The 22942-nt window shown below is 39.4% G+C and overlaps 1 protein-coding gene across 15 annotated transcripts in view; it reads left to right on the top strand.

Moving 5' to 3' along the window:
• The window catches only part of ABLIM1 (actin binding LIM protein 1), a 191032-nt gene that overhangs the window by 137169 nt on the left and 30921 nt on the right, over positions 1-22942 (top strand). For 12 of the 15 annotated variants that reach the window (XM_038180873.2, XM_072039808.1, XM_072039806.1 and 9 more), the window contains 7 exons: positions 2067-2125; positions 4815-4877; positions 8249-8296; positions 12447-12524; positions 14930-15085; positions 19601-19636; positions 20936-21065. In XM_038180873.2, the coding sequence (XP_038036801.2) occupies positions 2067-2125; positions 4815-4877; positions 8249-8296; positions 12447-12524; positions 14930-15085; positions 19601-19636; positions 20936-21065 (570 nt within the window). The remainder of the gene's footprint in view (positions 1-2066; positions 2126-4814; positions 4878-8248; positions 8297-12446; positions 12525-14929; positions 15086-19600; positions 19637-20935; positions 21066-22942) is intronic. The other 3 variants (XM_072039814.1, XM_072039809.1, XM_072039803.1) reach the window with 2 other exon arrangements.

Raw genomic sequence — 22942 nt, 5'->3', positions numbered from 1 at the left:
AAACTGCTTCTGTTAGGGAAAGGAAGGGCAATGAAGCTTGAGAATTTACATAGTTCCAAACATTTCGAAATAGTGAGACACGTTTGGGTGAATCAAATCTACAAGTTCTAGTTCAGGGTCATGAAAAAATATTTGCATTTTACTTCTTGTGCCAGCTCTACCTGATTTGGGTTTTACAATTTCATATTTTTAAAACTTCTTACCATTTTTTGTGAAAGAAAGCTCACAACTGGTAACTAAGTTCCACCGTGAAAATTATATCCAAACCTTCTTGCATTTCTCATTCCCTTCAGCAGCTCCAGCATTCTCCTGGGGTGGGTGTTCCTAAAATTGGGCTAGTTTGTGCTAAACGCTGCCTGAAATTTCAGCAATAGCTTTTCCTTTGATGATAGGAATGGTTTAACAGAAAAAAAAAAATGAGGTACAGAGGAGCAGAGAACGTTTTTCTTGGGGTCATGCAGGAAGCTTGTAACTGAACTTGCAAATTCTAAAACCTTCTGAGTCTGAACTCATCAGCTTTATGGCACGAGCTCTCTTCCTCCTGAGGGCTGGGATCTGCCTGATCTCCTAAGCAAATGCACAGGCCATGCTTCTCTCCTGATCTTGCTGGCGCTGTGGGGTCCTGGCTCGGAAGCTGCTGTTTGTTTACAGAGAAGGCTCTCGGTACGCTTCTCCCTGTTATCTGATCGTCCCCGCCTGCCAAATGCAGTTTCTTCTTCCTTGTCTTAGACTCGAAGCCAAACGTCTCAGGCCCTGATCCAGAATCACAGTGTTCCCTGCAGTCTTCTGATGATGATTATGCTGTGTGCTGCTGGGAAGTGAAATCATTCCTGTTGCTCTTCACTTCTGTACTGAGCCATGTAAGGGCTTGTTAGAATAAAGTGTCCAGGGCCCCCGACCCGTACCTCTCAGTGGCTCTGAGGGTGGGGTGTCCTCTGGCTGCACTTGGGCTAATATTCACCAGCAGGAGACCTGGACTGCCCTTTGTTTGGTTTCTGTGTGGACAGAGTGAAGGTGAGGCTCCCTCCTGCAGGCAGACAAGGCTCAGTATTGGCTTTGCAGTGGCTGGACTGAAGTTTAAATTTGACTGCAGCTGCAGTCAGTGTTACAAATCAGCATTAGCTTCTGCTCCATTTCAGTTTGGCTAAAACCTGCCAGCAGCTTCCCAGCAGTGACCATAGTTTGTGCTCTGTTCCTGAGCACTGAAGTGGAATGGAAGTGCCCCTTGCCCTGAGCACTGCTCAGCCCGTGAGCACAGGCGGATATTTACATTTTCACAATGTAAGAGAAAATCCCATGTTTTGGAACACAGACAGTGAAGACCTTGATTTTTTTTAAAGGATGTGAGGCTGGAATGTGCCATGCAGAAATCCAATACAACACATGCCACTGACCTCACAGAGCAAGGAGCAGAAGCAATGTGTGTGCCAGTGACAAGTACAGTACACTTGGATCTCGAGAGAGGCTCCTTCACGTACTGCTTCATGCCAATAGTCATACTGGCTTCTCTAGCTTGGTGCAGGGCACGATACAACTGACTACTGTTATGATTTTTTTCTAATTTTGCTCCATATATGCTTTTCCTGTTGCATTTTGCATAGTTGCAGGGAAGAGGTGATATTTCACAATATTTCAGTAATATTTCACAATAACTTAGCACGGCATCAACTGCTCAAGGAAGTCATCAGACCTTGCTGGTATTGGTGGGCTTGTAATCAGAGCTTCCTTTTAATGCATGGTGGGGTACATAAGGGAAGAGCAGATCAGGTCACCATGGCCCTTACCCTCCATCCTCACCAGAAGAACCCTTAGTCTTTCAGTTCCTCCAGCTGGTGCTGGCTGCCTTTCTTGCTGCTTATGGCCGTTTGACTTAATTAAGAACGTGTGCTAAGTGCTTTGACAGCTTCCACAAGAGGCTGCTGTAGGTGGGCTGAGGGTTTGGTTTGTTTGTTTCACTTGTGTTCCTCTTTCACAGTCTGATGCAGTGAAGGGGTTCTGTTTTCATGACCAGGAATCATCTGTTTTAATCTGAGTAAGGATTTTTCTTCTTTTTACACCTCCCAAAGGTTCCACTGTCTGGCATCCCGACTGTAAGCAATCCACTAAGACCGAAGAGAAGCTAAGGGTAAGCTGAACTTGTGGCAATAACTCGCTGGATGTTTTGCACACAGAGTAACTGGACATTGTATTTGAAAGAGTTGATTGTCCATGTTTGCTTGTTTGCTTATTGCATAGCTGTCACCACGTTGGCAGAGTAACTGTGACAGCACTTCAGAGGTACTGGTGTGATTTTTAGGCATCTTCACGTATCTGTTTCAGTGTAGTGATATGAAGATAGAATCATTTACTGACATACAGATGTGACATTGTCTTTAAGACAGTTAATCTTATATCAATTACTTTTGGGGAGAGATTTTTAAGAGGAAAATGTGAACAGAGCAAGTACTACAGGGTATCTTAGTATTTTTGCACATCTGTATAATTTCTCTCAATAGTTATCCCATTCTGTGCAGTTATTTACAGCATTGAGCTCAGATGGACTCTTCATACAAATACACCCCAGACTAAAAGGATCCTAATTTGAATGCCAAGAAGAGTTGCAGTTATCCTTGGGGTCACTTCAACATATCCCTACATGGTTTCTGGATTAATCAAATTGATGGGAATAACATTGCACTGATAAACATTATAGCCTGGATTTTTGCATGTAATTTTAATGTTAAGCCTATATTCACTAATTTGCCTCCTGGACAATTTACTCTCTTTGATGTCTCAGTAGTTTCTTTGAACTTTGTTAATTTTTCTGAGTATAAATATTAGAGACTTCATGTGAATAAAATGGCTAGAAGGTCTACCAGCCAAGGAAAATGAGAGGCACTGGCATGGAGGTTATCCTGTGGGTTTTGTTCTATGTGTGGGTCATTCACAGGAAACCCAGGCCTTCAGAATTTATTTAGGTGCACTGTTCTGCAAATTTACTGTGAATGTAGGTAGCATACTGATAACTTTTTCTGTGTGGGCTGTACTGATAATACAGAAGGAGAATTGGCCATAGATGACCAGGTATTTAATATGCTTGTGAAACTTCCTTCATAAAGTTCTCTGGATTTTGTACTCAGTCCTCTCAGCTGCAAGGAGTTGGGCCTGATGCAGCCTTCGAAATTTAGGAAGTCAGTGAGCTCCCTGGCTGTTCTCAGAAGTCTGTCCTGGCCTTTGGTTTCCAGCATGTAGCATTATGTCACTTGCATAAATGTTGTTCTCAGTGACCCTCTTATCATAGCGTAAACCAGCTGTAACTTTACCACGTAAGAGACAGAATTACCTCCAGAGTAGGCGTGGGGCTGTTGCATCACCCAAGGAGCAGACAGATTGTTTATGCAAGGCTCAGTAATTAGAAGGTAAAGAGAGAACTCCAAAGAATTAGATTGCTCCCTTATTAATGTTAACTAATTACAGCAGCACTTTTTATGCTGCTCTGGATTTTCTTCCTCATTTAACAATTTGAATGTAAGACAGGGCTTTGGACCTGCTTAAGTGTCAGAATGCTTATGCTTAGCAGTGAATGGCTGGGGTACAATACGTCCCTTTCACTTGGACCCAAAAGCCTTATCAAAGCATTCCTGACTACACTGCTGCCCTTATGAACCTTCTCCAAGCTGGCCTTATAACTCCGTTGGTTTATTTCCATTCCCCATGGAAATTGTAAAGTCCTCTTCAAGTATCTTCTCCTTTTTTCCATTACACATTCAAGCATGTGAATCTTCTTCCTCTTCAGCTGATTTTAATTGAAGTGAATGAAGTAAATAAATTCATCCACCTGCAAGACTTTGCATAAGTGAGTTCTTTCAGGAAATTTAAGACAAATGAAGTGAGAGAATGCTTATTAAGGGAACATGAGAAATGTTATGGCAAAGCTATCCAAGGCCACCTTATTCCTGGAGATCTTCCATGCAGAGGTTTCAGATGTCTTAAAAGGGTATCAGCAAATGCAATATACTGAAGATAGCTGGAGAGAGAGAGGATTTTTAGCTTCAGCTTTACATCACAAATAGTCTGTATGCATTCTGCAAATATCAGACACCTTATTTTAAAATCAGTTTGAGTTCACTTGTTCACTTGAGTTCATTTAGATGACTTTGCCACGTTTCATTCAGCAGACTCAAACGAAGGCAGTAGCAAAAAGGTAGGTACAGAAACATACTAAACAACTGGCAGAACTATGTGCTATTTAAACATGTCACCACTAAATTATGAACTGTGGTTTGATTCACTGTCGATTTCTTGGTTGCATAGACTTCAACCTGATAAGAGAATCAGAATCTGGTTTGTGAGTTGCCAAATGTGAGATAAAACCACTTGCAGGGTCAGGCCTGGATTTATTGGTGGTTCTGCAAAAAGTTAGTGACATGGCCTCTCTGCTCTGCTGAGTTTCCTTTCCCAGTAGAGCAAAGCAAAACAAAATGCCCTTTTATCGTGGAAGTCACTTCAGAAGCATTCAGCAAGTTCTGAATTGTGATATAAACTAATCAGCACTTTAGCTGCTTGGTATTTCAGTTGGAGCTCATGAAAATGGTTAAGGTCTTCCTCCTGTTTTTATTTGTAGAGGATTATAAAGACAAAACAAAGTAAAGCAGTCCTGTGTATGTAACAAGAATATAAATTGCTTATTTTGTTGTTGTTGTTGTTTATTTTGTTTTTAACAACTGTCTGGTGGTTTGTGATTCTACAGGGACCAATAAGTAACATAAATCTTACAGGCTGGGGAAACTATTTTCCTTTTCACTCTTCTTTTTCCCTTTTCTGTTTCATGACAGCATTCCTCATCTGAGTTCTTTTATCCAAAGAGTCTGGTTCTGCGCAGACCACGCTCTGCAGAGGTTTGCTGTTGTGTTTTCAGTGTTGATAACAATCTTCTTTACTGAGAAGATTCTTGGTTATTGTCATTTGCTGTGCTTGCTACTACTTTTGCCACATAGCTTTCCTGCTATCACTTGCCACCCTGGGCACTGATTCTGTATTTTGCATCATGTAGTCCAGTGTTTGTTAATTCTCACATTTTCATTTCTTTTAATGAAATGCTTAATTTATTTTTTTTAATATTAATTTGAGCTTTTGGGGGTTGCAGTATTTTTCTTCCAGTGCCATTGAAAGTTTTTCTTCTGAAGGAAAAAGTTAGAGTGCAAATATGAAGCAAATGAAAATGGTAAAAAAGTGTCTGACTTTGAAGGGAAGAAGTCAGATTTCCATGAACAATGGTTTATGTTTTTTAGAGGGAAAAATGCTATCAGTTATATCATTTTTGTTTTTATAATTATTAACCAAATACAGATGAAAACTTCAGTTGAGAAAATATTTACAAAATGCTGGGTTTGGGCATGTCCTGAGCACTGCCCCAGAGCGTTTGGCCTCTCCATAATCAGCAGCACATCCATGTTGGCGTTAGGAGGCTGTCCCTCCTTGATTCTTCTGCTGTCAGACTTACTTGAGTTTGGTGTGCACCTGAGACCACTACCTACTTCCATTTATCCTCATCCAGAGCATTGGTTCTTCGTTGGTTGTATCTGCTGTCCGGTTGTATAGCTTTCACCCAACGATGAAGTAAAAATGTGCTGATAAGGACTTAGTACAGGCTAGCAGTAGGCAGGCAGGCTGATAGACTCCCTGCCACTGGACTTTCACTGTCTGCTCACACAGCCTTCACATCTCTCATTGCATAGTTGTATCATCAGCCAGGGCAGGATATTTGTGTTAGATGCAGTCTGCAGGGCAGCGTTACGTGGCTGAACACAGTGCTGGGATTCAATAGCAGTCACTGCCAGGCCTGTGCCCTTTGTCCTGCAAAGGACTTCACACAGTTCACGTGGATGTTGCAATGTATTAACCCCTCTTGAATGTTGCTCTCTCTTACCTACAGAATATATATCAAGAAAATAAATCTACAAAGTTATGTTATTACTGCTCCTAAGGAGGACATTGTCTCTGCGCTTTTAGGCTTTATGGGATCTGATATTGGAGAGTAAGGAAAGCAATCTGGGGGACTGTTTCGCTCATCTTTTAGGCCAGTGTAGTGGCTTCTTGCAGTCAGTTTAGCATGCAGCTGTGTGAGTTTTCTATGTTGAAAACCCAGGAGCCTTAGGACTGAAAAATTGAATCCTATCCAATCTATTAGAAGAACATGCACAGAAAAATAGGAGTGGCCCATGCCACTAAGGTATGTTCTTGTTGTTGCTTTGCAGACTGTATAGGATACAAGTAGCTTAGGGTCAGATGATATCCTCTTGGCTAAGTTTAGTCAGTATTTAATGCTGCTTGGATTTACAGGCTGATTATACGAAGTGTAATTCAAGGCAGACTTTGGCTTTAAGTGCTCTTCTGCAGAGTAGACACAAAGATGCTATCACTGCTGTTGCTGTAAAGACAGGCCAAAGTCTTTAATCTACATGAAAATTATAGTTTTTAACTTTACCAGAGCATGCTTGATGCAAACGCCTTTTGCACATAGTAAGCCAGAGCATGTTTGTTTTGTAAATAATATCTGCAGCTTTTTCCAGACCATGGTGGTTCAGTCTTGTTGATGTTTCTTGTTTCTCTGAAGTATGCACCTGTTGATGGAGGTGCATGCTTCAGAGATTCTGTAGGTCCCTGGATATTGACTTCAGAGGTCTGAGACTTTGTGACTCAGCTGAGTCACAAACAGCTAGTGGGAAATGGGTCACAAAAGCTTAGCCAGAAGCAGAAATACTTGACAGTCTCTAAGATCTATGAACGAACTTTGGTACTGAAGTCAGGAAGATTTTCTGAGCCTCAGATGAACCTGCTGCCAATGAGTTCCATTTTGTGTGTGTGTTTTGTTGCTAATATGGTGGCAGATTACTTTTCTGGTAAGACAGGAGCAGGTGTATGCCTACTGCAGCTCTTCATCACATGATAACCCTACTGAAAACTGTTTGGATGGTGTACGTAATTTGGAGAAGATGATTCTTGGTGTGTGATTCAAACAGAATTTTACTCCGAGCTGGTTTGATGCAGTGATCACACATCAGGCATCAACACCACCATCTATGACATCCCACAAAAGTGCTGAGCTGCTAGACTTGAGTACTGGAGCTTCCACTGAAATCAGTGGAAGTTAGAAGTTAGGCATTTCATTAGGAGCTAGATATCGAGCAGTGCAAGAAAGAAAACAAATGAATGTAAAAAATAAATAAATAAATGAAAGAATGTAAAGGAACATAAAAGAAATATAAATCTCCTGTGAAGTAATTGCTAATTGTATGCCATGGGCAGCTGTCTGTGGACTGAGACCCGTGTTTACTGGGGTTAATTGTTTGCTAAATGTAAGAAGGAACCCAGCAAATTGGAATAACTAGATTGTGGGGGAAAATTTCTTAATTTAAAAGGTGACTGTAGTGTTTTTAAAACCATGCTTGCTATCTACCACCAAAAAAAAAAAAAAAAAAAGAGTTACTCAAGAATTTCTGAGGAAGTAAACCAAATATTGTGAATTCTGTAAGAAGTTGACCATTGAATTCAGTATGTTCTGGACTTTCCACTTCATTTTTTTCTGCTTTCCACTCAGCTCACTGTTAGTGAAAACTCATTTGCATGAGTAGTCTTGTAAAAGATCTTTCATATGGTAGCAGTGTGCCTTCAATGACTGCTGAAAATTCCTTCTCCTTTCTGGCCTTTTTGTCTAGAAAAGGAAGAAAAAATTGTTGCAACCTATTAATATATGTCTGTGTGACTTTGAACTAAACCTTTTCACTAGCTTTGTCCTGATGCACATATACTGTAGATTTTTAAGGAAGAGAAATACTGAAGTACTGCGTGCATTTGAAGGTAACACACTTGTAAAGAGAAGGGCACAGTTCAACTGGCAGACAGGCACAATGAATGCTGTAGCTCTGAGGTGCGTTATTGGTCTTGTACACTGCCACTGAAAATTACTGAAATCCATGGGAAACCTGTCTCCAGTGAACCCTGGTTCCAAGACCTAAAAAACTTCTATCCTCTGTAAAGCCTTGCAGTTGCTGAAGCAGGTACTCACAGTAGCAAGTATTACACTGGGACTGCCAAATTCTTTGCTATTGCAAAGTTGTGGCTGCTGAGTAGAATAAATTACACCCTAATCTTCTTTTTAGCTTATTTATAAATACGCTTCACTTACAGTAGCTTCTGAGGTTTAGAGAATTTGCTTAAACTGTCATGTTCAATGTTATTAAGTGAAAACATATTCATTCTTCTGCAGCTATTATCACCGCCTTGCATAATGAACTCTATCAAAAAACTAAGGCAGGTACTGTAAACAACGCTGACGATGCCTTTGTTAAACAATAGTGCATCTGTTTGGCCAGATGTTCTTGGGATCAGTTTTGATCTGGTTGCCTGCACTTGTAAGTTACTGTAGAGCATGTTTTTGAACATCTGCACTTCGAAAAGCCACAGCCACCACATTACAGCAGTATCTGGATGATGTGAATGGCTCTAGTGTGGATGTTTTTCTTAAAAGAAGTTATGTATTTAGATGATGTGCCATGCATGATGACATGACAAGCTGGGGTAAATGCAGATGAACATGTTAAGCTTTGTAATCTAATAATAAAATAATGAGTTAATTAACTTGGGGCATATGCATGGGTAGTATGATAACTGAGCATTAAAATTCACAGTGAACCTAACAGGATGAGCATCAAGAGCATGACAGTTGGTATTACCTCTGCCAGTCTGCAAATGAAGTTGGTAAAGAACTTTTGCGTTGAGGACAAATGCATGAAATGAAGATCAAAAACATAAAAATGTCTGTGATAAAGTGAGAAATACGGAAAAGTCTTACATATATTTCAGCTACTTTGTGATTTGGTTCTGTCCCTTACCAGTTTTAATGATATGTATGAGCTTCTATTGTTTGTTTTTTTTCATATGCATTCACAAACTTCCTATATGTGGTACAGACATCCCATATTAATATATTTACCAGTGTTATGTCCATTTGGGTGGAGGAGGAAAGAAAAAAGAAACACCTTTTCTACAGTCAAAAAATGTGGAGAATGACCATGCCACAAGAAACAAATAGTTGTAGTTCTTAACAAAGATTTGATTTAAATTTCTCTGAAAAAAAGTGGCATTATGAAAAGCTCTATTTGAATCCTTCAAGAACAAGCATGGTTATGCAAAGAATATTCCAGACCCGTTTGCAAAAGTAAGACCGCTTAACTTTGTTGCTGGGAGTATAGAACAAGTGTCACAGGTTTGTTGTGATGGAATGAAATACCACTAGAGGAATGCATTCATATTAAAGGAGGTTTCCTCTCATTTCCTTATCTGTATGTGTTCAAAAAATGCTCATGTGATATCTCCAGTGAAGGTCAGGGTTTGCCACTGGTCCAGTTTTAACTTGTGCTCTGATCCAGCTCTTCTCTAGGATGGGATTTAACACCGGTTATATCAGAAGAGAATTCATCATCGAATGTTTCTCTTGCCACCTGTTTAAGTAGTAAAGTAGTGCTACAGAGGCAGGGTTTCTCAACTGATAATGAAAACATAATGTACAATGTAATAGAAGCCATACCCAGTCACAGGTTTTCAGTCAGGAGTTATTATAGGCCTCTAGGTTGCTATAGTTGTCTAATAGCCTAAAACTACTCAAGACGAACAGTTTATATGAAGGGATCTTCAGTGTAGGTTTCTTAAGGCAAAGAGCAGAAATGTTCTTAAATGCAGAGCAGTTGTCTTTAGGGGAAGGTGCAAATCTGTGAAGGATTCCAGACCATATGGGAAACAGCAGAGTCTACAGAGAATAGCCATCTGCAATGGAAACAGCCTGTGTAATTCAAAACAAGTAGGGCAAAGTGAGGCAGCAAGAGCGAAAGTAGATGCAGAAGTCCTCTTCCGTGCACTCTGTTCAAGGGTATGTTGTAAAATCAGTCAAGATACAGGACTGGGAGCTGATGGAGGAAGCGCAGAGTAGAAGGTCTGCTTGCATTCAGCTGCTCAGCAGATAACCCATGTGTGCTCAGGTAGGGTGGCATCCTGCCTGGGGAACGTGGAATTCCTGAGACACTCCACGTCAAATTGGAGTGCACAGGAACTGTTACAGAAAATAAAAAACTGGTTTTAGAGAGTGTCATATCTGGCTCATGGCCATGTTAATGGGATAGTAATGAGGAACTTGGAGCAGAAGCACGGAGAGGAAATGAAGAACAGGTGCTATGGCTTGCCAGTCCATCTGACAACTGCTCCTGTACTCCTGAATTAAGAGCAGATAAGAGAATTGTTAGCAGGGCATTGCTGAAACTGTCATCTTAGGGTATCTGACTGTATTCAATAAACTCACTGAAGTGATAAGCACAAGGGAATTTTTCTTTACTGAAGAAGATTTTAGCAGTTACACTAAGAGGTGGGACTGATAGTTGAAGCAAGGGCTGAAAAAATCTGATTTTCTAAAGAGATTACAAAGAACCAGAGGGAAAAGCAACCTAGAAGATGTGCCAGTTTAGAAGAAGTCATAACTGGCTCTCATGCTTGTTTTCCTGCAAGAGGGAAAATTAATCAGACAAAACTCTTAAAGCATGTCTGCCAAAAGTGAAAGGTAACAGAGACGCCCCTAACAGTACCTCAAGTGCTTAATGGTGTTCCCTGTGTTGTAATGAAAACAGTGGTTTTCCATAGCAACTGCAGCAGCACGTTACATGTGTCTTCACTCAGCGGCGTGAAATGGCGAAATGAAAAGGGGATGAAGTGTTTCTCAGCAATAGCCAGCTTTAGTCTTGTAACATTTCCATCAAACAAGTGTGTGTGTGGGGGGGGGGACTGTTTTGTTTTGTTTTTCCTTTGATTTCATCATGGAAGGAGCTAAAAGACAGCTGAGAAATTTCTGTGCTCCCTTTTGGGATATAGGAATTTGCAGCTACAGAGGGAAAAAGAGAGGAACATAGAGAGGTCTGGCTGAGAAGGCATTCTCAGATGTATTCCTGAGGGGATTGGTGACCATGTCATTCCATAGCCACATCTGCTCTGTTTGATCTGGATCTTCACGTTTTTTGGTGGAATGTGTTCAAAGCCCTTTATTCCTTTGACCCTCCCTGCATATGGTGATTTCATTTCCACAGAGGCAGTCAGAGAACTCCTGCGGTATGATCCCCAACTAGTCTTCAGCACTTTTATAAGGATGCTTCCAGTAGCTTTTCTGGCTATGAAATTAAAGGTAGAAAGAGTCTGAGAGTGTTTCAAGGATGAGAAATGTCCAGTAGCCTTGCTCACTCCAAATATTTCCTAAGAAAAATCAGTGAACCAAGCTGTTTAGCCTTGTTTCTCATCAGTATGTGACTGGAAGTTCCCTTAGTACATTTTCACAAACAGATGAGAGATAAGGACTGCTTAAGAAGGCTTAATTTGTGGTGACTTTGAAATAACCTACTGCACTAGTGTGCTCAGAGTCATCTGCTGATGCATTACTTTATGATTGGAGTTAGTTCTTCACAGTCAATTAAGGAACAAAAATGGCTTCTCTAGTGGAAGTGGGATCTTTTATTACCTTTGTCTGCTGCATGTATGCTATATTTAAGTTATTGCCCCAATAACCTGAGTGACTTTCGATCAAATAAATGGTTTTCAAATTTGTCAGGTTTTCAGGATCCCCACATCTCAATGCCAAGTTATTTTGTCTCCTCTCACAAAACTTCCTGTAGGGAATCAGTGTCTGTTCAGTACTAGTGTACTGTTAGATACTCACTAGATACTTGCTAGATGTGTGACAGCACTCACTCTGCAGGGGTGCAGCTGTTCTCCTGAATTTTGGTTTGCAGGACGTTGTCACTAAACATCAGTTTTGCAGTGTTGGGGAACCATGAAATTTCAACCAACAGTTTAGCTTTCAGGTTGCATCTCAGTTGTGCTGCAGATGCAGGGAACAGCTCCAAGCCAAGGATTTCTGGTCTTTCTACTGAGAAGGGCCGAATTCAATTTCATATTCATAATGGAAATCCAGTGACTGAACATCTGGAAAGCAATGACGTGTGCTGTGCTTCTCTCAACAATTTTGGCTGCTGAACCAATGGCTGCTTATAATCTCCAGCTGTTTGTGAACTAACGTTTTGATAAAGTGACCAGCAGGACTATCCTGAACTGTATGTTATATGGCTCCTTGCAGTGTCTCTGGCAGGTGTCGTTTGGTTTTCTTCATTATTGTTGTCGGTCTTTTACACTGTATGATTTAGAAAACCTCATTCCTCTCTCACAACACTCCTTCCCCTGAAAAAAAAAAAAGCCCACACCTGCCTCATAAGATTGAAATATGCCAGAATGCTTGCATTTGTCTTGACTTTTTTTTTTTTTTCCCCAAAAAATGCAGTTAATTTCAAGATGTGTGCAGATTTCTTCACTTAAAACCAACGTTACAAATGTTAATTGCTTCCATTGGCTCTGAAAAGTTCCTGTTTGTTTTTCAGCCTACGAGAACATCATCAGAAAGTATTTATTCCAGACCAGGTTCCAGTATACCTGGCTCACCAGGCCACACTATCTATGTAAGTATTTCTCCTGATGAATGAGCTCCTTGAATACGAAATACTTCATGCTCAAATAAATCATATCTATACTGATGCTAATGCCTTCATTTCAGTGATTAAATTGTTAAAATTCTCAGCACCATTACAGGGATAGTTTATATCACAACAGGCTTTTTCCAGGCCACATAAAGATTCAGTAAATCTCCTGAAGCCACTTGGTGATATGAAGATGGACAGAAGGCAGACAGGTCAGCTGCCTGACCAGATCTTAGAAACTGCAGTTGGAAATACATTCACAGAAAGTTTGCTCAAAAATTTCAAAGGAAATTTTTTTTTCTCCTCTTCTAATACCAATTTTAGTATTTACCACAATACTTCAGTATTGTCAGTGCCCTTTTTTTCTTGGCAGAGGAGTTTCCAGGGTCAGAAGAAGTCACCTAGTAGTTCGGATCTAAGGAGGCAGAGTATGAAATCAGCTGTGCATGGAAGAATAACAGAACAGCTCAGCCTTCTCAGACGTGCTGTATTTCAGTGCATATAACCTACACTTCCAAGAACTTGCATGCATTTAAGAGTCCGTATAGCCTTTGTCCTCATGTAAAACATGCTCCAGACAACCTGCACAATATCCAAGGGAGAACTGGAAGATAACAGCTAAGGAAGAAAATGACAGGAAGGCAAGTTAGTGAGAGAGTCCATTATGAGGGGATCAAAGACAAAGGTTATGTTTGGAAGAAGCAGCAGACACAGAGGGCAGACTTTCTTTTCTGTTACCTGCACTTAATACTGAATCACTCATTTTGTAGATAACCTTAAGATTATATAGGTGAAAATGTAAGGCATACAGATTTGTTACATGTATTATAATGCAGAAAAATTACCAAAATTACAGATCTCCAGTCCTAAGCTTGAGATAAGTGCTAGTTCTTCAGTGCATTTCAGCAACAACCTAAAAAAACAGCTAGTACGTCAAAAGTGTTCATGCTGCAGCTGTCAAACCACAAAGCATGTCCCAGAGAACTGCCATCCTTTCTGGTTATATCACCTGGATAAGTTCATGAAGTTTCACCTACTGCTGAACAACATAGTCTATAGGGCAACATCTGGAGTCTGTGAAAGTATCTATAGTAATTTACGTGGGATTAAAAATATCCAGACCTATTTGCAGCTCATTAACAAACTGTGGTAAAAACATTACACATTAGTATAACTACCTATTTACCTAGAGTTAAATTGGTTTATGGTACGTTATACCTGGTGAGTGAAGACTGAACAGATTTGAGGCTGTTTTTAGAAAGTGGATTTCCTAACTATTTCAAGCCGTGCTTCTCAATAAGAAGTATTTTGTATTGTATCTAATTTATGGCATTATTTAAGACTCACCAAGACCAGTGGTTGTTAGAAAAGCTCAGGAAGGTAAATTCACTTAAATCTGAAGACAGTATGTGCTAGTACTCAGGCAGAACAGAACTGAATGTGAGTAGAAACAGATCAGCCTTGTTTTCATGTGCAGCCTACTATGAATAACTAAAATACCCCGTAGAAAAGGTGAAAAGCAAATTGAATATTCCCTATTAGCTTTAAAAATCAAGTTTACTTCTGTAATGTAGTTAAGAATGTATGATGATCTTTGTTTTTAACAAGTCTTCTCTTAATTAAGAGAAGATATTAGCTACCTAAACAATATGTAAGACCTCTTTCCAGCTTCTTCTGATGGGTACACCTCTCTTTTTAGAACCGATTTCCTACTCCCAGTTTCGAACTAGTCAAGAACTCCTCCCAGATATAGTGACAAAATAGTCAGTGTTAGTCCTACATAGTATCCTGTTAGTAAGCAAAAAATGCTTTAGTTAGAAGTTTGTGCATAGGTTAAGTGATGAATGCAATATGATAATTTCAGTTGGGAGCTTGATGCCTAGTCCTGACAACTAGTCCTGCTTGCCTTTTTATTTCCTTGTAATGAGTTGTATTTCCTTTTGTGTGCAGATTTATAGGTTGGCGTTCTGTCTGTGGTCTCCTGCATGGAATCCTCTCACAATCTCTGTGATCTGCAGTCTAAATTGATATTATCGCACATTTTACAGATGGGAAAATAAGAGCAGAGGTGAAATGACTTGCCTTAGGCCACAAAATGAGTCTGTTATGGAGCTGAAGTTTCCAGCTCAGTGCTGTTGATAAGCAACTTTTGTATGACATCTGTATATGCAATGTTCTTTCTTTCCTAAGCTCAGAAAACACTGCGTGCTTTTAGTGGGAGGCCCACTTGGAGAAGAAACAGAAGCAGCCACTTTGTGTGTAGAGTGCCAAAAAGGGTTTTCCATAGCAACAGTGTGATAACAAATACACAAAATCATAAATTGTGTAAAATAGAAATTACCAGTGCATTTGTGTAAGTTAATTTATGTTCTGTCTTTGACCTTCAGGCAAAAGTAGACAATGAGATCCTTGATTACAAGGATTTAGCAGCCATTCCCAAAGTCAAGGCCATTTATGACATTGAACGTCCAGACCTAATTACTTATGAGCCATTCTACACTTCCGCCTACGAGGACAGACAGGAGAGACAGAGTCTTGGAGAGGTAATGAACCAACAAGCAACCCATTCTGCTATAAGCTTTACTCAAAGCCTGCTACGCTTCTATCCTCTTTTGAAATAATTTCTAATTGACACTCTTTAGAATTGTTGCTGCTGCTGTTCAAAGTGCTTTTTGTGTTTGATCTGGGCTTAACGGGGACAGTGATGACGATGCGTTATGTGGGGAAGCTGCACAGTTAAACACACAGGTCCACTTCTTGCCTGCATTAACGCTAGCTGCTGACAGAGGAACAGGGAACAGGTTGCAGGCTGTTTGTCTGTGTCTCTGCTCACAATTCACATGCATATTCTAGCTTTTGGGTACAGCAAAATCCAGACCACAAGGCAAAAGCCAGCTTGGTGTTGTGCTCTGTACCAGGCACGCTGCTGTAGAGCACCAGTGCTCACAATAGGATATGAGGAATACCATAATGTTCTGTGGCAGTAACAGGATTAAGAGCAGCAGAATGCTTTCTCTCTTGCATGCCAAAGGGAAATATATTTCCAGAGCACTTTGCCAGACATACGTACGGGATAAAATTTGAAATAGGTCAGGATGAAGTGCTCTTCCACCTGGAAAAGCAGGTTAGTTGCAGTATGGAAATAGCTGCCTCACATTGTAAACTCCTGACATTTAGTAGATTCTTTTATCCTGCAACAAGAGAAACAATCGTCTCATTTATTTTATTAATTTTGTATTTAAAGATATCTTTCAGGTTGTATGGTCCCTCAGTTTTCTCAGCTGAACTTCTACAGCTGCCACCACTGTTAACACGGTTCAAATGCAGATCATGAAGCAGGTTTTGTCAGGTATTACCAGTTGACTGTAAACCTAGTTTCCAGAATGCAAATCTAATGGGTGTGGAAATAAACTTCTTCGCAATCTCAGTGAATTTAGCTGACAGTAACTGAATTAAGTATGAAGATATGCTGAGGAAAAAGGAAGTACAGTAGAGCATTCAGGCACAGATGGTATGAAGTGACTAAGATATTCTCTCTTAGCAAAGCATTCTTCTCACCAATAGATTGGTTTTCTCTGCTTTTGTACTTTATTGATATTTCATAGGGCTAATCTTAAATTATGAGCTATATTATAAGTTAACATGAGGAAATTCAGGAGACTGTTAGCTCATGAATACCGTAGGTGATTAATAGGTCAGAATATTACAGAATTTCTGCCCTCAGATTCAGGCTGGCAGCGAATCCAGCTGACATATGATTCATAACTCCTGTGAGATGCATTGGTGATCTCTGACCAGTTCCAACAGATCTGAGCCATTCCACAGAACCATCTACAAACACAAATCTCTTGTTAGTCACAGAGGAAGAACTGATTTCGCCCAGTTTTGTTAATCCTTAAGGGGATGCTGCTCACTGATAAAGGCATATGTCTGCCATAATGCTTGCTCCGGGAATAAGCAAAAGCCTTTGGGGTTTTCTTACCCTGTGTTATCACCAGCATTAAATCCAATTAATTTCTTGTGACTACAGAAATTTGTTCCCGACACAAAGTGGTTCTTACCATCTTTTCAATAGATCTGTGTTTTCTACCCAATGCTACTGGTGACTACTGTGACCTTGGGCAATTCACCTCGCCTCTCTGTGCCTGTTTCTCCTCCCTTCCCTTTCCCTTATGAAAGCGTAAGCCCATCAGGGGTGGAGTGATCTCTTACTTTGTGTTTGTGTTGGTGGATATGAGTGACACTTAATCTTCAAATATCAGTTACCATCATCCTTAAAAAGCAAAGGAGGTGGCATGTTTAGTCATGGCAGGGATTTACAGACTGAGTAATTTAGCCTGCATTATTTTTGTAAAGTGTTTACATGTGGTAGGGTTAAATAAAAGGTGAGCCTGACCTTAAGCTTGCACCCTAGAGATGCCCTTTACATAAATTAAAAATATATATATATAAAAAAATCAAACTCAGGTAAGAAAGATGTGCGTGTGTATACAAGGCAGGTGTCTAAGAGCAACCAAAAGTAACCCAGTAGTGGAGATAATCCTTAAATTACAGGGAATAAACTACAAGAAAATTGTATACTTCAGCTACAGAAAGGGTGAAGAAACATCATGAGAAATTATTCTTCATTGCAATGGAAGGGAAATGCATTGAAAAGTTTCTCACTGATAATCTGTGGTGTTCAGTTAAATCCCAATTTTGTTTTTTTTTCTATAAACCTGTGATGAAAAACGCTTTCACATAGCACCATCTAGCGGGAACTGGATATTTTAGTTAAAGATACTGGATGCTTGAGTTACAGATCCTCCAGCAGCAAGAAGGTCGTGAAGAGGAGGTTTAGTTTCTTAGACAAAACAGATGAGAAATGAGCCAGCTCTGTGGCTGTCTGAAGATGGTTGCCTGAAATCAGTACTTTTTTTTTTTTTTTTGCTACTGAGGCTGACCCTTAATGCAATGATAAAATTTCTAGAAAGTCAAAGTCGCTCAGGTTCTTCAGGCCCTTAACTTCTGCCATGCTAGCAGCAACCTGATTCACACAGGAATCAAGTCTTTCATCAGCTCTGACTTGTGCTGCATAAATATTGAGAGAAGCAATGTTACCCTGCGTGTTCTCTGGTTTTAGTTTTCTGTCAGCTGAGAGCAATGACTGTATGTAGCAGCTTTCAGTAAATAAACTGCTGTAAAATGAGAAAACTGCTTTTTTCTAATGTGATAGATGCTTCAAAATGGAGCAGGCATCATACCTGGTAGTTCATTAAAAAGGAAATTAAAATGAGATCAGAACAAAGTGCTGGAAGTTGCATTGTAAAATTACACCTGTAAAGATGGCCAAAATGTTGCACGCCAGAATTTCCCCAAAATCAGAGTGATCTGCATGACTGCAGGCATCAGAGCAGCCCCGTAGATCTCAAAGTGACAGACAGAAGATTGAGCCTGCTGCGGGGAGTAGAAGTTTTGCTGTAAACTTGTTCACTACAGCTCTACCAAAGTTTGTTGATGTTGTTTTTAAAATCTGGAAGATATCATTTTGTGTTTCCACTGGCTTACTATTCTGGAACTTTGTCTTCACAGTCTACTGCAGAGCGTATTTTGAACTGACTAGTGTAAAGACTTGTGCAACAGAACAGATTTTAAAAGACTTCATAAGCCCTGCAGAAACATGACTCAGAATTTAAAATACAGCAGTTCACCTATGCATGATGAAACAATGAGTTGGCTGCAGAGGGTGGTTCCATTTCCCAAAAAGCAACAAGGTGATGTCAGATAGTGATGAGTGGAAATACCTGAAATGTTGGTCATGGAATCAGCAAGTCACTTTCTGGGTTGCCTTCCCAGTCTTAGATTCCTGTGACAACCATTTACATTGCCTGAGCAAGTAGGCAACAGATTATGGAAATGTGGTTATTTGCAATAATCACCAGTGTTAAGAGCTCTGTGACAGTTAATGGTCTCACACTGCAAAATGTAGAGGTGAATTTCTGGTTATTACCTGAAATTGAGCATACATTTTACACTAAATATTATTGTGCATTATTGTAATAGTTAAACCAGAATCAGCAGTTTTGGTGCTGAGACATTGTCTTAATGGCTATGTCATCCTATAACAACTGTGGTCATATTTAAAAGCATAAACTCTTGCCATGTTTGCTGTGGCAATTAAGTAATATGGAAACTTAATGCATAAAAGAATAAATATTTTAAATCCTGATCTTCCAGTTTCAAATTGTCTTGTGATAAAAGACACATAACTGGTAATCATACATGGCCTTTATTCCTGTTTATACCACCAATTTATGCATGATCTTATGCTTCATTTCTAAAGGTATGTCTTGCCTCAGTTTCCCTATCTACGTAATAGAAACTCTTCATAACTATTGTGCATATTTCTTACCACTGGCTTTTGCATACTTCTTTCAATATACATGCTGTAATTCCTGTCTGTGCTCCTTGCATAATGATGGATGAATACAAAGCTAACTTAGAGAGAGATCATATCAAAGAAATGTTGATGACAACTACGTGCTGCTTTGCATTGGCTGTGAAATGTAAGGCCTTGAGGAAAAGGAGATTTTTGCCAGACTGTGTGTGTTGGAGGAACAGCATGCTTCATCCTGGAAATCATTCTCTATTTCTGACGCCATGCAAAGCTTTGAGTTAAGGTTATTTACTTTGGATTTCCACTTTAAAGATTTCTTCATAACAGGCATGCTTATTAAATTAATAACCCTTTCTGATTCTGATCTCTACAGATATGCTTTAACTACCACAATGATTAGATGGTTGAGAGATGTTGTTTCATGATATTTGACTGAATTAATCACACTTATAAAGATTCTCCCAGAGACTTTAATTGCTTCAATGATTTATGGACCAGTTCCTGAGCAATGTGGAAAAAGCAAGTTACGGTATTATGATGGCCTCAGTAATGTCTACCTTGCCACTTCATACTGCTGTATATCCGTGTATCTGCAGCAATGTCTGGGTTGCCATTTTCTAGCCCAAAACATGCAGTGATGATTCTGTAACCTTATTTTTATTTTTTTTTTGTATCTTTGCAGTCTCCAAGGACGTTATCACCTACCCCTTCTGCAGAAGTAAGTTTGGTGGAACATAATCTTACTATGATTACAATTGCTCACTTCAGCAAATGCAGGTGTAGATTTTGTTACCCATCTGATCTCTTTCTGCTATGTAGAAATGTTTTCTGAATATTGAAATTTAAGGAAAATTAACTCTAAAAAGAAAACATTAAACTTTCATTGACAGATTGTATGAGAAGTGAAGCTCATGCCACTACCCAATTGTTGTCTATAAAGCAGAGCCACTTGTCCACCAGAGGTCACTTCTTGAACATTGATCGTTCTGGTTGCCACAGGCAGGATCTCTGGAGATGGATGATTGACATGCGCTAAAATGCTGCTCTAAGCATTTAAATAAGAAGACATGGCTGCTACTAAAACATTTGTAGTTTTGCCTTGAAGGAAACATAACTATGGTTTGGTTTGGTTTTCCCAGGGGGCTGTTTTGAACACTATGGTAACATTAAATATTTGTAAAGTTATTTGTCAGGTTCCTATAGATGCTATTGCATAAACATTTTCATTTTGGGGATGGAGAGTATTGTTTGTTTGCCACATAAAAGTCACGGTGATTGCTATGTGGTTAAAAACAACAACAACAAAAAAATGGGACTATAAAATTTGATGTAATTCTTTGTGCATTCAAATTGCTCTCATCCCTTTTCGTCCTGTTTTGCTTTGCTTTGTGTGTGTTTTTTGTTTTTTCGGCTCTGGGTTTGTTTTGGCTTGTTCTGGTTTGTTTTGTTTTCCAGGAAACAGAGAACTGAGTTTTGCTGTAGAAGAAGGCTTCATGTTTTCAGATGGTTGGGTGGGGGTGTCAGATCTAATTTGAGTACTAAAAACCCTGTTTGTAGCTAGCTGAGACACATGGTAAATTAAGCCACAGAGCTCTGAGCTGCCTCTTTTGAACTCTTGTTGGTCTCCACCTTAGCTAATTGAAGGCTGGCTCAGGAGTATCTTCTGCCATGTGCTGCAGCACAGGCATCCTCTGAACAGGCAACTGCCCTTATGGAATCACAGGAACATGGGGAAATCTAGGATTACATAAGATTTAATAGAAGTTACCCTAAATGACAGGTGCAGTTAGAACCTTCCAAGACTGAACTCTGACACTGACAATAAAAATGGATCAGAGTCTTTGAGCTGATCATTAGCAATCAGTGATAATGAAATGGGTTGAAAGCTTAGGGAATATTGTTTCAGTAGCTTCTGTTGATATCTGCAGATCCACAAAAGTTGAGTATTGCTAAAAGAAATGTGTAACACGCATTTATATTTACTAGTGAATTTTTTTTAATTGCTTCTATTCTGCAGGGTTATCAAGATGTTCGGGACCGCATGATTCACAGGTCTACTAGTCAGGGCTCCATTAATTCTCCAGTGTACAGTCGTCACAGCTACACACCCACCATGTCACGTTCCCCTCAGCATTTCCACAGACCTGGTAAGGGCAACTGCATTAGAAGGATGTACAAAAGTAGTGTTTATTATGTCACTGAGTGGCACAGAGAAGCATTTGTTTCTCCTAGCAGTCATTTGAAAAATAGTATCAAATTTTAATATCTTCTCTTCTCCCTGTGTTTTTTGTTCATGATTGATGCAGTCTTTTGCCCTAGATTGATGAGTGTCATGAATACTGATCTTCTGATTTTATTTCTGATTAATTATTTTGTAAATGTGTGTATATTTGTAGAAGTGAGCAACAATTTCCAGCAATGAAACACAACCTTCATTCAGGAATTTGGGAAAAGTATCACATCTTAGAAACAAAAGTTATGGCTTGACTATAGAGAAGTCACAAATGTAGGATTCCTCTCTCCTAAAAAAATATTTATATAAAATAAATAATCCAGCATATTCTGAATTGTTAGTCAGTTTTTAAACATACTCATAGTTTGCAAGATAGATTTTTTTTTTTAATTGAAACCATGGACAATTGATAGGGGACATTAAAAAAAAAAACACACAACTTTTATTATTGATTTAGAAATGATGCACAAGTTCTATGTATAATACAGAGAACATACAGTCATTCAGGTTCCAAGAGCATTCAAATTACTGGTTGTGTAATATGAAAGCAATACGTGAAAATTAAGTGTTCATCCACACCCAAATTGCATGAAAACGTATCTGTAAATGTAATTCATTGAATACTTTTCAAGATTGATTTATTCTTTATGGTAATGAATTAAATCTTTGTGACCCATTTTTAAAATAAGTGATACAATCGTGCAGTTCCATCTTCCTTGGTGATTGCAGACGAACACTTAGCATGCCAAAGGCCCATCCACAATAGCAGCTGCAATTTTAAAATTAAAGATTTATTGTAGAGCCACTGCTGTGGAACTTGAGTGCTGGAGCCATTTCCTAGTAAGGGTGGGCTGAAAGCAGCTAATTGTGTCTGTCAGTGAATGCCTTATTTAATGGGCCCAAGGGAGGTGGGACAGAAGCAAATTGTGTCTGATAGTTAGTGCTGACAACATGACTGTGTTTTAAGATGACATTATAATGAAAACTGAAAGAGACTTATAAAGCATGAAAAAGCTGCAAACTTCTGTCTCTTGATTCTGGCAATTTCAAGGGGATTTCTCTATTTGTATCGGTTGTGTCAGGGGCATGAACAAATCCAAGACTTATTCCAGACCTTATTGTGATTGATTTTTTTTTTGTCTGTGTTCAGTCAAGGATGTTCCTCAGAAGTAGGTTCTGTTTGTGTAACTCTTTGATGGGCGGATGGGCTCAAGCCAGAATTTGGGTCCAGATGTAAAATCTTCAAAAGTTCACAGCCCGAGGGATTTTCCGAGAAGATATTTGTTCAAGCTTATCTCTGTTCAGATGATCTCATCTTTGGCTAACCTGTTTTTGTTTCTCATTTGACACAGACATAAATCTGTAGAATTCTATAGAATTGATCTTGCTACCCTGCTTTGGGGTGATTGTTAATTTATAATTTTCCTCCAGTATTATTCATATCGAATAATAGCATGTGTATATTTAACATTCTTTTCCTAATATCACTTCTTGTAATCATGTTATTTGCAAGAATAACTTCTCTCTGAATAAATGCAGTGGCCCCAGGTAACTCCTCTTTGGCTTCCAGCTAGCCCTTGAGAGAGAAGTGAAGCACTGTGTTGACGTTGTCAGCATCAGGTTCTTCAAAATTTGAGTGCTACAAGTTTTGAAAAAGTTTGCAGCCTTTTCCGTGATGCCCTAGCTGACGTTGGCAGCATTTTTGGAATGCTTTAAAACAATAGAGGGCAGCTTGCATGCCTCTTGACTGATGTGGAATTGGTCAGGCACTTTTCAAACAGCTGCTCTCTT

The sequence above is a fragment of the Anas platyrhynchos genome, chromosome 6, assembly GCF_047663525.1.
Source record: "Anas platyrhynchos isolate ZD024472 breed Pekin duck chromosome 6, IASCAAS_PekinDuck_T2T, whole genome shotgun sequence".
Taxonomy (NCBI): domain Eukaryota; kingdom Metazoa; phylum Chordata; class Aves; order Anseriformes; family Anatidae; genus Anas; species Anas platyrhynchos.
The sequence above is the reverse complement of the archived record's forward strand: the minus strand, read 5'-3'. Positions and strand labels throughout refer to the sequence as shown.